Genomic DNA, 16,539 nt, shown 5'->3' on the forward strand with positions numbered 1-16,539 from the left:
TAGGTACATAATATATATGAATAAAAAATAAAAAATTTTAATTTATTATATTATAATGATATAATGGTGTGATGGAAGATAAAAAATATAGAAAATAATATAATTTTTATAAAATAATTAGGTATTTACAATTTTTTCTCTATTAAAGAAAAACATATAAAGTACAACGATGACAAAGACTAAACTTTGTTTAATAAATAAAGGTTTTTTGAAATGAAAAAGGGATGATTTTTTTAAAGAAATATATCGGTACATTATTATTGAGCTCTAATTTTATTATTTGAGTATGAGTGCAGAGTAGTAGGTAGGAACACTATGGGAACTCAATACTCAGTAAGTACCAAAGTATTATGTGATTAGTACGTGGGGAAGGGAGATAGTATTTTGCGCCACCAGTATAGGTAAATTTTAAGACGCATGTATTTTGCGCCACATCTAAAAATTAATTTTAGTATTAAATATGTAGTTAACGTATATTATGAATTCACCTATATTCAATGATATTTTCAAATAAATATAGATTAATTTTAAGATAGGCTCTATTTATTTTAATAAAGCTTTCTGTTTTATCCACTGTCTTACAGTGACGATAAGGTGGTGTTGACTCAAAAGTTAAATACAATAATAATATAATATTGTATACCGTATACCTAAGTTCATATTATTATAATAGACACTAGTTAAACATTAATAATATAATAAATGCAATATTTTCGGCAAAAATTAATTCAACCTACTGTAATATTATAAGTAAAATAAAATATATTCTATAATCAAAAATACTTAGTGATTAATAAGACTTTCTATAGACTTTCTTCACTTAGAATTGTTTTTTGTATACAATATTATATTATTGAATTCAAATTTAACACATTTATTACAATGATTCACTTAACATCTATGAACAGCGCAGAGGTACCCACTTGCTCAACTTTTTCATCATTAAATTATTTACTTTCATTAACCCCCCCCCCCCCTATCATAAAGTACTTACTAAATCCAATTTGCTACTAGTAACTTCTTTCAAAATTAAAAATCTTAATGTTTTATATACAAAAAGATGTCTTGAGACACAAAATATTATGTCATTATAAATTCAATACATTCATTGTTTAACTCAAAATCTAAAATATTGTTGGAATTTATGATGTCTTATAATAATAAACTAAAGGTGTTGTCATTTTGACTTAAATTTAAATAATTTTCAGTTTTTAAGAAAATACACAAGGCTTTTTAAATTAACAAATAATAAAAACATTTAAAAAATAATTTTTTTATTAATATTTAAAATCAAATACAAATTGATACAAAATAAAATTGGTTAAAAAAAAAATTGAATTAATTAAAGAGCAATTATTTGTATCTAAAATAAAATATTTATTGACATAAGTATCAATTTATTATTATTTAAAATTTCATACTTTTTTTACTTAGAACTATTTATATTTATTTATCTAAACATTACTACAATTAATTAGATTTTGAATATGTTTTTAAAAGATTATTTTAATATTCCTCCAATTTGTAACATTTCATCAACATCAACAATTTTTTCTCTTGGCTTACCATGTTTTATTCCTCTCTCAACCTCAACTTTATCAATTCTTGTCCATCCATTCCAATCAACAGTAATTATGCCTAAAAAAAATATTTTAATTTTAATTATTTTTATCTGTTAACTATTGGTAATATGAAGGTTAGGAAGATAAATACCTTTATTTTCTAATATCTTTGAAATATAATTATACCCAGGTTTTCGCTCACTAAGTAAGCCGTTATCAAAGTGTTGGCCGATTAACGAAGCTGCTTGAAAAGCATTACTCATAGTGGATAATATCACTCCTACAGGTCCTGAAGACAACCAACCAACACTGTAAACACCTTTAAAAGTAAAATATATTTAATTATTTATAATCAAAATATAAAAATTAAAGAGTATACCTATACTTTGAGGTACTGTTGAAGATATTTTATCAAAAGGTACATCAGGATCTGCTTGAACACTTCGATACCCAATACTGCGAAATGCTATGTTACATTTTAATGTATATTTTTCATCTGTAACCACTGCATTTTCTCCTAAAAATATTGTTGTTTATCAAAAATTATTAGTATTCATAAAATGAAATTATAATTTTTTTACCTTTTAGATGGTTTACAGCTAGTTTAATTCCTTCAATTTTTGTTGTACCTATTATTGAAATAGGTGTTCGCAGGAATAATAAATCAAATAATTTATCTTGAACTTCTGTTTTTTGTGATGCATCATACATGAGTTGTATTAATCGTTTTCGAGGTCTTGGTAAATCTGTAATATTGTATTCATCAATATAAAAAAAGTAATTTTTAATTTATTAAAAAATTAACATATTTAAAATAATTACCACTAATGATTTTATCAATATCATTAATTTGGTCTTCATAAAAATTTGTGCTTACTTCAGGTAATTTCAACATTTCTCTAAATTCTTTAATAGTAAATGCTACTTGTAAAGGACCTCGACGACCTATAAGAGTGATTTTTTTCACTTTACTTTGTGTTAAAGTCTCTAAACTATATTCTGTGATGTCTGTTTTCTGGAAAAAGTAATATTTAATTTCAATCATCAAAGGCTATGATTAAAAACATTATCTGTACCAACTCTCAGTTTATCAACTGGTGTTAATAATATTCTTGCAACATCCAAAGCAACATTTCCTTGTCCTATAATAACAGCATGTTCAACGTTCAAATCTAATTTAATATTTTTATCTGCTGGCAAACCATTATACCATCCTATAAATTTTGTAGCTGATATAACATTGGATACATTTTCACCAGGAATATTTAATTTTTTGTCTTCGTCGGCACCATAAGCCTAAAGAAATAATAAACATTATATCATAGATTTTTTTTTTCATTATTATAATCATTATAATCTCTAGGCCTTTTGCTATTTACATTATTTTACTGTCATATAATTTAACATATTGAAACTTACTAATACTACAGCATTATAGGAATGTTTAAGTTGTGCCAAAGAAATATCAGAGCCAAGTGAGACATTGCCTATAAATCGGACATTTTCATTTGATGCAGTTTTAGTAAATGTATTTATAACGTTTTTTACTTCTGGATGATCAGGAGCTACACCATAACGTACAAGACCAAATGGACTGGTAATCTTTCATATATATCAATCTGACAACTAGGTATTTTCTAAAATGTAATAAATTTCATAAAAATTGTTTAAATATTAATAGGAGTTTTATATTACTTTTAGTAACTGTTGAGCACAATAAAACCCTGCAGGGCCAGCACCTATAATGCCTACATGAAATCTGTTGGCATGTTTTGAATATTTCCTTATTGTAAGACTTAAGTATCTCCATCGCATCTGTAAAACAAGTATAAGTTTTTATTGGTATACTGTCTCATAATATACTTCTAATTTATACATCATAAATCATAATATATAAAAGTAAATAAAGTTATATTATTAAATTATAAGAATATTATATAATATTGTCTACTTTAATTATAACTAAATTAAAATTATTTACAAGCATTACAAAATAAAACTGAATAAATAATAAATACTAAATAATTTATTTTATCATTTTGAAGATATCAATTACTCTTAAAATCAAATAACTATATTTACTGAAATAATAGTAGGTATTTACTATTTAGAAAGTAGAAAGTACACATTTCTATAAAAATAACTTTATAATTAAATCAATTTTCATATTACACCTTTATATATAATGGTTATAAAAAATAAAGACTACATATTAAATTACACATATATTTTATCATATTGATTTTCGGAAAATAAGTAAAAATTGCTAAATAATAATTTCGAATTTGTTTTTTATCTGTTTTGTGACTTATTACAATATGGAGTCAATAACGTATTTATCCAAGAACACCTGACGAAATCTAAAAAATTAAAGTCTTATAGAAGTGATTGTTAACTATGTTTATTTTTTTTTAGTAATTGTAATAAAAATTATTGTATTCAAAAATAAAATAGTTTTTACTTACAATTCGTCAATTAATATAAAACAAATGTTTTTTTAAGGTTCAAAAGAAAATTATATTTATTTTTTTACGTCAAGTTTAAATGAAGATAGAAGTTAATGTGATAGTGTAATATATTACCGACCATTAGGGGCATTAGGCATTGAACATGACACACGGAAAGAAATACAGTATACACCATTCACGTACACGACTGTCTAGTTTCCAGCGTTCACTATCAAGTATAAGGTGCTCTAATGTCTCTACCATAGATAAAAGATTAATTGATTAAATCAAATTGGTCTCTACTACTCTAAACTTTGAGTCACTCCAGGACGTCTCTACTGTCTAGTATGATGTTTATTGTATAATAAAATAGTGTGAAGTGAAGGGAAGTGTGGTGTGTCGCTTGTGCCAGTCTTCACTATCTTAATGTGTCCACTACGTCAAAAAGGTCGACGATAAGTGATAACGCTCAATTGATAATAGAGTTATGATCCGGATCACTAGGAAATTGTTTACGGTAAGGTTAAGTTTTTGTCGAATGTGGCCAGACTGTGTTGACGCTATCAAATGTTTGATGGTAATTTGTTTTTGTTTACACTGTGAAATGTAAATGACACTAAATGCAACCCCACCAATTACGATTTGCGATAGCCATAGGCCTATAGCTTTCAGCCGATAGTCGACATTCGTAACACTCGTAACTGCATAGTGTATTTTAATTATTCTTTTAATTTTATAAATACGGTTTTGTTATTAATTTTTTTAATGTGATAAACCGCAATGGGTCTATTCACATGTCTATGCCACATACTCGTTACGTCCAAACGAGGTAAACAGTTCACGATAGTTCCTAATGTCTACTACACTTGTATGGTCTCCGTAACCGCTCAATAAACGAATCTAATAATATGGAATATCTATTGATATTGCCACTGTTGCTGACCGTTGTCGATTGTGCACAATTTGATCTGTATTTCGATGCCAGTGATGTGGAACCGCTCATGGGCTTGGCTGCTCGACTGTATTATGTGCGCGGCGGTCAACTCAATGCCAATGCTGTGCAATATGCTTTGGAAGTACCATCGTTTGTCAGCACTCTGAATTTTACGTGGAACTCCAAGGGTACTCTATTATACAAAATTTCTATGCAGGCTGACAAAGATAGCGTAGTGCCAAAACTCAATATTGCTCAAGAGGGTACTGTGCCCGACATGCCATCTGTATTTTCCATATCTTTGCCATGCGCAGTTAAATCTGGAAATACTGACATTAGTGTGTCAATTAAAACATCAGAAAATTGGCCAAATGATGTTATTGATGTCAACCTTGTGTTTAAAAAATTTTGCTTAGATCAACATCTCAATGAAACAACAATTGTTCCTGAAACAGACTCTTCTGTACCACCTTACTATGAACCATCATTTTTCTACCATATGATAGCTGCTGCTTCCTCATTAGTAGCACTAGCTGTAATTTGTTGTCTGGCCACTACTTACCACCGTGATAAGGCACGAGATCTCTTGATTATTAAAGGTTTCCAGAATAATGAAGTAAATATGTTTTTAAAATCTGCGCTTAATTCAAGTAACAAGTTCAATCAAAAATCACTACCAGGATCAAAAACCAAAGTAAAAGATTTACATGAATGCATTGTAGAGCTTAGTGTCCAGAGACAACGAGTTAGATTACAGAGTATTGAATTAGAAGGTACATTTGGACGAGTTTACAAAGGCTTATACACAGATGTGAATGGAAAAGATGAAGACGTGTTTGTAAAAACTGTTACCGATCAAGCGAGTGCTGTACAAATATCTGTGCTATTACATGAAGGCCTGAGTATGTACGGACTTAATCATAAAAATATATTAACAATACAAGCTGTATCTGTTGAACAACATGTAGAACCTTTTCTTTTGTATCCATACAACAATAATGAAAATTTAAAGAAATTTTTACAGAACTGTAAGACGTCTGAAAGTATTTCATACACATTAACTACCAGAGAAATAATTGACATGACACTACAAATAATAACTGGTATGCAATATTTACATAAAAATAGACATCTGCACAAAGATGTTGCTGCAAGGAATTGTCTCGTCAACCAAGAATTGAAAATTCAGATAGCTGATAACGCTCTGTCGAGGGATCTATTTCCCAGTGATTATCATTGTTTAGGAGACAACAAAAATAGACCAATAAAATGGATGGCTGTTGAAAGTTTAGAGCACAAGAAATTTAGTACTGCCTCTGACATTTGGTCATTTGGAGTTCTGCTCTGGGAGCTATTAACTTTATGTCAACAACCATATGCTGACATTGATCCATTTGAAATGTCAGCTTACCTTCAAGATGGTTTTAGATTAACCCAGCCAGTCAACTGTCCTGATGAACTGTTCACCGTGATGGCATGCTGCTGGGCACTAGCTCCTAATGAAAGGCCAACATTTTCCCAACTATCTGTATTTATGAATGAATTCAACAATCAACTTGTTAAATTTGTATAACATTTACCATTGACTTATGTTTTGTATTGCAGTTGTGATAATTCTTTGTTTTATTTATTTATTTTTATTTACTCTCACATAAGAGCTAAATTGTACATATAATTTATTTCTAATGCTTTAAATTCTATTATTATTTATTAAACAGATTGTTTAATTGCAAAATAGTGTCTCTTGGATTAATAACTGTATGTCCAATCACCCTCGGGTCATTGAAAATTTCGTGATCATTTCCTCCTACAAATGTTTTATCTCCAAAAAAATGTATATTCCCTTTAAACTCATCCTCAATATAGCGTAGACAAAATCGTTTATCCCATCCTATAGGAAAACAGTCAAAACTTATTTGTCCACCTAAACAATAATAATAGTGTTAGAAAACATAATATGAATAATGTTACATCAATATAAATTGAGTACTAACCAATACTATAAGTCAAACCGATATCTGGTAAGTTTTCTTTAATGTTTTCAATGAATTTCTTTCTGATGTTATGAATTTTATCATATTCTTCAAAATTGTCACGTTCAATTTTTGAGCAAGACCGACCAACAGGACTAATATTGATCATGCCAGTTCGAAATTCTACAAAATTACCACGTTTCACTGGCAATTGTATTTTTGACATGTAATTTAATGCAAAGTTAATGAATGTTTGCAGTTTTTCTTCGCCCAAATAATCAACAATTGTCTAATACATAACAAAAAAAAAAAAAAAATACCATTGAATATTATGGAATAATATTACATAAATTTGTAAAAATTGTTTTATAAACGACATTTAAAGTTGAATTTCAAATATATTTTTTTAGTATTAAATAGAAATATGTTTGTATTTTATAGTTCATATTCATAAAAAAATTGAATATCTCAATTGTATTGATTGTTATAAAATGTGTACTTTTTTATTATTCCACAGATTACAGTACCTTCTATATAGTAAAAAATAATGTTTATATAAATGATTAATGGCTTGTAATTTGAAATTATAAAGAAGTTGCAAACAAAATTAAAAGAACAGATTATGAAATGATTTAACATGTCTTCTGATTGTTTTATATAATTTAATCAACTTTAATATAATTTTTAATTATTTAATACTAATCTAATAAAAATAAATAGGTATATAATAAATATGTAAGCCTTTAATCTTTAAATAATAAAGAATTTATAACATAGGTAAATAAATGATTTTACAAAGTTATGATGTATCATAAAAGGTTAGCATACTTGTTTTTTTAATTCTTTACCATTCTTGAATGCAACCAGACCATTTTCTGCAAATACATAGTCAAATTGGGCTGTGTCTATATAGAAAAAAACAATTTTATTTTTGTAACATTAATTTTTAAAAATGGAACAGCAACAAGACAAACAATTGCAATCTTACATTCTGGGCCTCCAAGCTGTTCATCTATCTTTGATACATCTGAACCACTCACCAACCCAATGAGTGTTTTTTTCTTCAGCTCATCGACCAAGTACGATCTCACAGACGGGTTGATTGGCTACAAGAAGTTTTAAACATAAAATACTGACCATCTGCATAATGTAATAGATAATTTTTGGAATAACATACCTGTCTAGGATCTGTAACAGTTCCATCAACATCGAACAGACAAATCGTACTTCTACTCATCGTTAGATATACAAAAACTTTATTACTAGGTAATCGCTTTGGACCACACACACGTTACACGCAATCCTATTATATTATAATATAATATGAGTATACAAGGTATAAATATTTACCTGTTGCGCACCAGTTTGATCATTCCGCTTAATGATCTATTGGTGGTGATCGATGTCATTTTAATTGTAATCTTAAGATTTAAGAACTTTAGTAATTAATTTTATAACAAAAGATATAAAAATAATAGCTAAAAAGTCCACATATTCAAAATCACGTCACAACGCGGCGGTTTTATCACAAAATTGTTGTTACTTGTTTATTATCAACAAAAGCTGCATAAAAAGTCCAATAGAGTGCGTTAAATAATCCATTTTCCAGATTTTCAGAAAAACTAATTATTTTTTTCCTCTCGAACTTACAGTGAAATATTCAAATATATCTAAATTAATAGATTTACAAACGAAGAATTCTTTAGATATGAGATATCGAGATGTATAATATTCTAGTGTGACTAGTCTTGCACCTTGTGCTCATATGATAAATCATGATAATATAATCTGTGAAATGAAGAAAATAATATTCAATTATGTATATAATTTAACGTAAAAGAAGAGTATGTATTATTGTAATTTGTTGACAAGTTAACTCCTCTTAATCAATTAATAATACGAGTATATCATTTTTTTTTTTTTTTTTTTTGATATTGTTGAATTGAGTTATACATCAACATCAGCAATCAGCAGACTCGTTAGAAAATAAAATAATATTATGATGACCAAATGTAGGTACCCTTTTTTTTTTCGTAAAACAGTAGGTACCTACTATTTTTGTTATGCATTATTATATTGTGCTATAGTGTCCTTAACAATTATGTTAAGTACATGAAATTATAGATACTAATTTTTAAAAAATACTACGGGTTAATACATGATGGTAATGATTTTTTTAAATTGAATTAATTGTTTATATTTTATGGACTTATAGTTCGATCTAATGCATATTAATAAAAGATAATGTATATGTATCTATTTAATGTTATTGAAGTTAAATATACGTACGAAACATATTAATAAATGTTTTATATTTAAAGTTTTATTTTGCAATTAGACTCATTAGAATATTTATTTATAACTTTCAATATATTAAGTTTCAAAGAATTTTCATCATAAACAAACTCACCTAATTACTTGACACAATATAATGAAATTGTTAGCTATTCAAAATAATTAGTTTTTATAGTTCATAATAGAGTAATCTGATAAAAAAAAATTTACATAAATGAAAATGATCTATGGGTAAAATAGGCAGAATAGTACACACATTGGCCCATTCTCTCAAAGGATGGTTTTTATGATAGAGTAGCAAAGTTATAAAATGTACTTTTTTTAGATTTTTATAATGGGACACCATAATAATATTCAACCTTTCAATGTATGGTTTAATTTATGACTATCTTGAAAATAATTTAGTTGCATTTATTAATGTTATATAATGTTGATGGGGTTTCAGCAATGTTATAGGTGGAATATCTGCAAAAGTTGACACACAATTAAAAAAATATATATAAATAAATAATGAACAACATATCTACTTAACAAAATATGTGGTCACCTCTGAATCAAAAACAATAGCAATTAATATTTTCATTTAATAATTTAGTACAGAAGTTCTCAAACTTTTTATTGTATACGACCAGGAATTTTTTAAATTTTTGCGACCCACAATATCAATGAACGATCTTTTTTGTTTGCTGTTTTACTGCATTTGAACATCAACGAAAAGTGATAGCAGATGATTAAAAAATGTATTATTTAAAAATATAACGTGACCCACCAAAGATTTAATAGCGACCTACAGTTTGGGAACCTCTGATTTAGTATATTCAGTAAATATGCTGATAATTATGATTCATTTATTTCTTTTTGTTACATGTAGGTATTGGGATATTAGTTCCCTCCTGGTCCTCGGTTAAATATATATATATATAAAAGGTATTGAGAAAATGGAAGATTTAAAATTACATGATAATATAATTCTTGGAATATTTATATTTTTGTTACCTAAAATGAAGTGTTTAAAATTAAAATCTAAGCATAGAAAGTGAGGAAGAGAGGTGAACAGATTTAAACAAAAAACTCAGTGAGAGTAAACTTAACTTTAATTATTATTATTCGAAATTAAAATCCGTGTGTAATCAGCTTAAGATTGGATAAAATAATTATTACCAATTATAATTAATTAAAAAATTGTATTTCACATTAAAAACATGAAATATTTAAGATCACAAAATTTGGTATAGAATAATGTATATTATTACATGAATTTTATGACTTTAAATCATTAATACCAAAACCTTATATATTACAAGTTTAAATTCAAATTATTGGTCCTTAACAATTTGAGACAATGAGAGATAACTCCTATTAAAGATCTATCTATACGTACAATTGTTGAAGTTAATATTTTTGTTTGTGTTTTTGGAAAAAAATGTTATATAGGTTTGAAATATTTTTATAAATTATAATAATATTTAATTTAATATTTTAATACATAGTAGGTATTTTGTAGGTAGAATGTCAATTCATAACAATTAAAAAAAATAATTGTTTCACATTTCAATAGTATAATATCTGTTTCAACCTAACAGTACTTATTATATTATAGGTACCTAAATAGTAAATACCTATTTATAGTTTTTATACCCATTTCGTAATTTTTGGTTCACTTTTCGAAAATTAAAATACCTTATAATACATATTTAAAAATAGGTATAAGTATTGTAGTCAGGTTGAAATGGATATTTTATTATTTAAATGTGAAAAAGTTATTTATTTTTTTTTTTTTTTTGAATTATGTACTATGAATTAACACACTTAATATCGGTTATTAAAAATTGAAATTCTAATCTTAATATTGAAAGCTTCACTAATAATTAGATATTTACAGATTGTCATGAAAAAAATCAGCGTTTCAATTGACTATTGAGATTGATTAAATAATGAAATTCGTGTTTTGCTAGGTAACATAATTATTATTTTTAGAAATTCAAAAACATAACAAATTGGCTTTAACTAAGAAATTCTTATTCTATTTTCTACAACTAATAAGTATAGGTAAATATACCTCAATTTTTATAAAACTTTTTTTCCTAAAAACTAAAATATTGACCGAATTAATTGGCGCAGTAGCCAAGTAATAATATAGTTTGCAGTTAAATTAATCATCCCATCATCCCTCCCCCTAACTATTCCTTGTTCAACAACAGATTAAATAATAATAATATTGTTATAATATTATATCGGTGGTCCTAACTCCAAAACCAAGTGTAATAAAGTTATTAAAAAAAAATCGTTAAAACACTGTCGTAATTCCCAAATTGCGTGGCATTGTGCTCATATACGTACCAGCTATATCAAAATAACAATAATAATAATTATTATATATGCAGTAAATTGCATTCATATAAATGTACGTATACTGGGTTATTAGTTGTGAGTATTTCATTATAGTAAGCATATATATGTATTATAATAATGCGGGTTCGTGTGCACAATGTTTACGACCATGTAAATAATATATATATTATATAGGTTTACAAATTTATATCATAATAGATATGCTTTTTCGTCCATCTAATCAGCTTGGCTTATTAATTATATTTCACTGCTGTTAGTCTGTTACTATATTATTATTATAGACATTATAATATATACACATAATATTACACTCTTTACAGCGTTATATATGTGTATAAATGTATAATATATATTAAGTCGTTATCGTAATTTAATAGTTACCAGATATACCTATATATAATAATATACTTATACCTACCTGCTCACTATGGCCCTGTAATAATGTTATTATTATTCTAGTATCTAGTTAAACAAGTTTATACTTATTTCGACCATTTATTGTAATAAGCTTTTATGTATTGTAATCACTTAACTGTCTATCACAAATATCGTAGCTGAGCTTACTCCGATGATAGTATAAGCTCGAATCAAGTGCATTAAAATAGTAAGGAAACATTAAATAAAAACAAAAATTCTTGCTTAAGAAATAGTTTTATCAAACCTTTAGGTAAAGATAAATATACTTATAATAGAATTTAGAGAACTGAAAAAGTAAAAGGTTTTCAAAAAATATTAATTAACAATTTTTAAAAGAAATGGAAATATGCGTGGCTTTTGACAAAAAATGGATTCGATAATAAACTGTTAACAGTCAAGTGCCACACACCAAGAATCTGCATTCTATATGATATTTTAAACAGAATGATTTTCTGATTTCTAAATGTGATTCCATTACGATATCAAGAAAAAAAATGTTGCGCTTTACATAAATATCAATATCAATTTCCGCAGCGGTGAAACAGACTACAGTATAGGTACCTATACTAGATATATGTAGGTATGCATTGTGAATATCCTTCTTAATATAGGTATGTATTACATGTTTTATATATCTAAACTTACAGACTATAATTATTAATACTATGTATATTATTATTTACTGCACTATACACATAGTCAATATTATATGCATTATACATGTAAACGTTTTAAACCAATGATTAAGTGTCTAATATAAAAGGTATTATAGTTTTTACTGTTTTTAGTGTCTCGGCGGTACGTTTTCTGCATCTCTTAACAAGTCACTATTGACACTGTATATTACAGCCTATTACAAAATCACACGCCTCTATAACATAGGCTATAAGACTAATTAAATATTTACAGGGTAATTATTCTTTCAACAACGTATAAATTGACATTCATTATCACAATATATTGGTGTTTTATACAAAAACTTATTGTAATTTTATATTGCTTAAATTGCTATAAGCCATTTATATACATTCGATTTTAATGTACTATACCTATCCATAGATATATAAATAAAAAATATATACCATAGGATACGTCATAATAGATAACATTATATATATTAAACGAGTGAAGTTAACAAATTAAAAATTACTTAATTACATAATATATACTATGGAGTAATCTTAAAATACAAACAAAAATATTATGCTTAAAACAAGGTAGTCTAGTTTAGAAATAAAAAAAAATAAATATGCTATAGTTTGCATAATTGTGTGAAATATTAGGAGTATAAATGTTATGTACAATGTTAAACGTGTATCATATGATAGCTAAACACATTTCTTATAGTTCTCTCAATTCTAGTAAATTAATTTTTTTTTGAAGAAGTCTATGAGCAGAGGCGATGCGGTTCCACGTGCCCCAAACCAAAGGCCATAAACTTCCTAATATTGTTTATATGATACTGCTCTTGAAAAAAAGGGATTGTTGGCTTGTAAATGGATTTTTATCTTCGTCTAATAATTTATCTTGGTTAGCATAGTCGTTTGTTTTCCATTGGAGTGTATTGGATCCAGAATCATTCCTTTGTTTTTTATTCGGTCTGCAATAACGATTATACAGCCCTCCTTGTTGGTGGCTATAATATTACCTTCGGTATAACGTATAAGCCAAGCATTGTACTTTTTCTTGTACTTACTTCAAATCTTTTTTCCGAAATATCAAACGTTCTAAAAATAAATGATTAAAAATCAACAATGCTAAGAAGAATTTATTGTAGTTTATTATAATCTATCATTAAATGACACTTCTGCTATGGCCTTTGAGACATTATAACTGCTATATACGCTAAAAGCTGGAAATGGTAAACTCCTATACAAATTTAGTTAATCTCATACAAAAGATAGTGTTAAATTTTACAAAAGATATTGTTAACTCATACAAAATATATAATAATAAAAAAAATATAAAAATATGGTTATTTTATTAAGAAGCAAAACAAAAACTAATGGTATCTATATCATTTTGATTATTAAAAATTTAAAACCACAAATAGTAAATAATTACAGAAAATATTTCGTACAATAAATAATTTAATATACCATCTATAATAATATTTTTTCATTAGAACAGAAAATTTTAATTTTCTATACAAGAAAATACTATAATATGGGTATCTCATAATCATCTGATAAGACAAATTGTTCAAAAAAAGTGATTTATTCATTAAATTTATCGTAGGTATCTTATGAATTTTGTCAACACTTTTAGACAAAGGTGGCAATATAGATTTACGCATATTATGCACATTTTGTCTAATAAGTATAATTTTAAGATCAGTTATATTTAACTATGATTATTTTTAGCTTTTTGAATTTTTTAGTTCCGAAATCGTGTAGTCAATTAAAAATGTTAGAGTAGATTGTTTTGACAGGTAAAAAGGTCCGTGTAGGGGATTACAATATCTTCTATATGCAAGTAAAAAGGTTATTTGTGTAGGAGTGTATTAAAATAATTATAAAATGTATACTAATACCCATAAGACTTCAAAGGATATTACGCGTATACATTTATATATCACCTGTTGTACCTATGCGGCTATGCCTCACTTATTGAATATTACATGAAGTATAATAATAAACATTTATCTATACAAGATTAACGTTAATCAAAATTATAAATTTGATTAAAAAATGTTTAGGTTAAGTATTGTTAAATAAGAAAATATATTCTATACTATACCAAAATAATTGCTGTTAAAGTTAATAGGGAAATTTCAAATCATAAATGTTGACAATCTTTTATTATATCCATAAAGTAAATATTATTACTCATATTAAATAACGTAGTATAAGTTCAAAATATTACATATCGAACACAATGGACAATGGTTACAAAGGTGTTCAGTAGTCGTTTTTTTATATTCTTGAACATTTTTTAAAAATGTATATAGATGCAGACTAAGAACAAAAAAATAGTGGTTTTTTTTTTAAAACAACAATTATTTTTAATGATAATTCATATTGTTTGCAACCCAAAATAATACAAGGTACAAAATTTATCACAAAGAACTCAATATTTTATAGCTCATACACATTAAAATTTACCTTTTATAAACTTAATCTGATTATAGGTATGTAAGTAAAAAATGTTTGTAAAATACAACAATTTTATTTTAAACAATTACTTGCTTATGGAAAAGTCTTAGATACATAAAGGTACAGATAAAGTAGTAACAAAAATAAGTTAGGTGATATAATAGTAATTAATCTGATATTTTCCCTAATGCATCGAAAACATTTTTATCTAACACTCAGTTGGTTTGAATGTTGATGTTATACACTGATTTGGAAAAAGCATCAAAATTATCTATCAAATCGTATTTATAATATTAAAACAAATTGGTATTTGTGGTTCTTATATTATCCTGCCTTGTATCTCTTATTTAAAATTATAATTAAATTTACAGTAGCTTAAAAAAAATATAAAAAATACCTATATTGGTTTACTCCAAGGTTACGCAAACAAATAATTAAATAATTAAAAAAAGACACTAAATTATTAATCCAAAGCTTATGTGACAATAATTGAACTAATCATTTACAATAGCATAAAATGTATAAATTATGTTTATCACTTAACTTTTTCTAAATTTTCTAAAACGTATTGTAAGATTTAAGTATTATCTAAAATTTAAAAAAATATAAAAACTAATTAATTGTTTTGAGATAATTTATACAAAGTTGACTAAATAAATATGAATATATACTTGTAATACTTATAAACTCAAGATTGTGCATAATATTTGGTATGATAAAATTTTGGAAATGATTAAAAGAGAAGATTTTGAAAAACCTATAGTGAATACATTTGTGGATAAGTAAAATTAACTAAACCTACAAATTAGTAATTACCAATTACCAATATTGTATTCTAATATTTACCTACAAAGACAATTCGCTAATTATTGATAAAAATTTAATTTTTAATAATAGGATCTATGTTAATGAACATAAATACATTAATAGATAATTTTTGTGCTTTTTAAGCGAATTGTTGTATTAACAGTGAATCCGTTGAAATGAAATGCAAAAATTCCAATATTTAAAAAGGAAATTCAGCACTAATTTTGAGGATATAATATCGTTCATTGTTTAATAGTACAAACAGCATTAATAGTGTTATAATGAAAATTAAACCTCGTATTTTCCTGTTAATTTCTAGCCCCTTATTATCACCTTCGTACATATCACAGTAGTGATGTTTTTTCGCCCGAAACTATTTTGATAGTACCTATACAGTACATGCGGAATATTATTTTTGTACAAAATATCTTATTCATGGAACGATATATGAGCAGAGTTTATATTCTTTAAGCTATTATCTATGAGATGTCTGCATAATAATATTGTGAACCGCGAATCGTGATTAATTGACTTATCTACTATCGTAGGTGCATGATCTACGTGTATGCGTATCATATCGCAGCGCGGAGAATCATATAGATATGAAATATAAATATATAATACTAATATTATGTTATAATAATTTATTTTTCAGTC

General features: G+C 26.2%; 3 protein-coding genes across 4 annotated transcripts; 1 reads left to right on the top strand and 2 right to left on the bottom strand.

The window, feature by feature from the left end:
* Positions 1-1,426: 1,426 nt before the first annotated feature.
* LOC113554625 (NADPH:adrenodoxin oxidoreductase, mitochondrial) lies at positions 1,427-4,449 on the bottom strand. The gene is given in 10 exon segments (XM_026958551.1): positions 1,427-1,638; positions 1,714-1,881; positions 1,942-2,079; positions 2,144-2,308; positions 2,385-2,577; positions 2,643-2,858; positions 2,982-3,157; positions 3,160-3,199; positions 3,258-3,377; positions 4,149-4,449. Coding segments are annotated over 10 exon segments (1,410 nt in total). The 5' UTR covers positions 4,206-4,449; the 3' UTR covers positions 1,427-1,501.
* Positions 4,450-4,632: 183 nt separating this feature from the next.
* On the top strand, positions 4,633-6,626 carry LOC113554617 (tyrosine-protein kinase Dnt-like). The gene has a single exon (XM_026958537.1). It carries the CDS (start codon positions 4,918-4,920, stop codon positions 6,514-6,516), a length of 1,599 nt encoding a protein of 532 aa, XP_026814338.1. The 5' UTR covers positions 4,633-4,917; the 3' UTR covers positions 6,517-6,626.
* On the bottom strand, positions 6,508-8,433 carry LOC113554631 (phosphomannomutase). Of its 2 annotated transcripts, none has more exons than XM_026958559.1 (6): positions 8,267-8,433; positions 8,094-8,145; positions 7,905-8,022; positions 7,745-7,821; positions 6,938-7,205; positions 6,508-6,867 (listed from the first exon to the last, which is right to left on the bottom strand). In XM_026958559.1, exons 1-6 carry the CDS (start codon positions 8,323-8,325, stop codon positions 6,647-6,649), a joined length of 795 nt encoding a protein of 264 aa, XP_026814360.1. In that variant the 5' UTR covers positions 8,326-8,433; the 3' UTR covers positions 6,508-6,646. The 2 variants fall into 2 exon arrangements, with proteins under 2 accessions (XP_026814360.1, XP_026814369.1); XM_026958568.1 differs by having other exon boundaries at positions 6,512-6,867; positions 8,094-8,189; positions 8,267-8,390.
* Positions 8,434-16,539: the final 8,106 nt, after the last annotated feature.

Source organism: Rhopalosiphum maidis, chromosome 4 (genome assembly GCF_003676215.2).
Source record: "Rhopalosiphum maidis isolate BTI-1 chromosome 4, ASM367621v3, whole genome shotgun sequence".
In the NCBI taxonomy this organism is placed as follows: Eukaryota; Metazoa; Arthropoda; class Insecta; order Hemiptera; family Aphididae; genus Rhopalosiphum; species Rhopalosiphum maidis.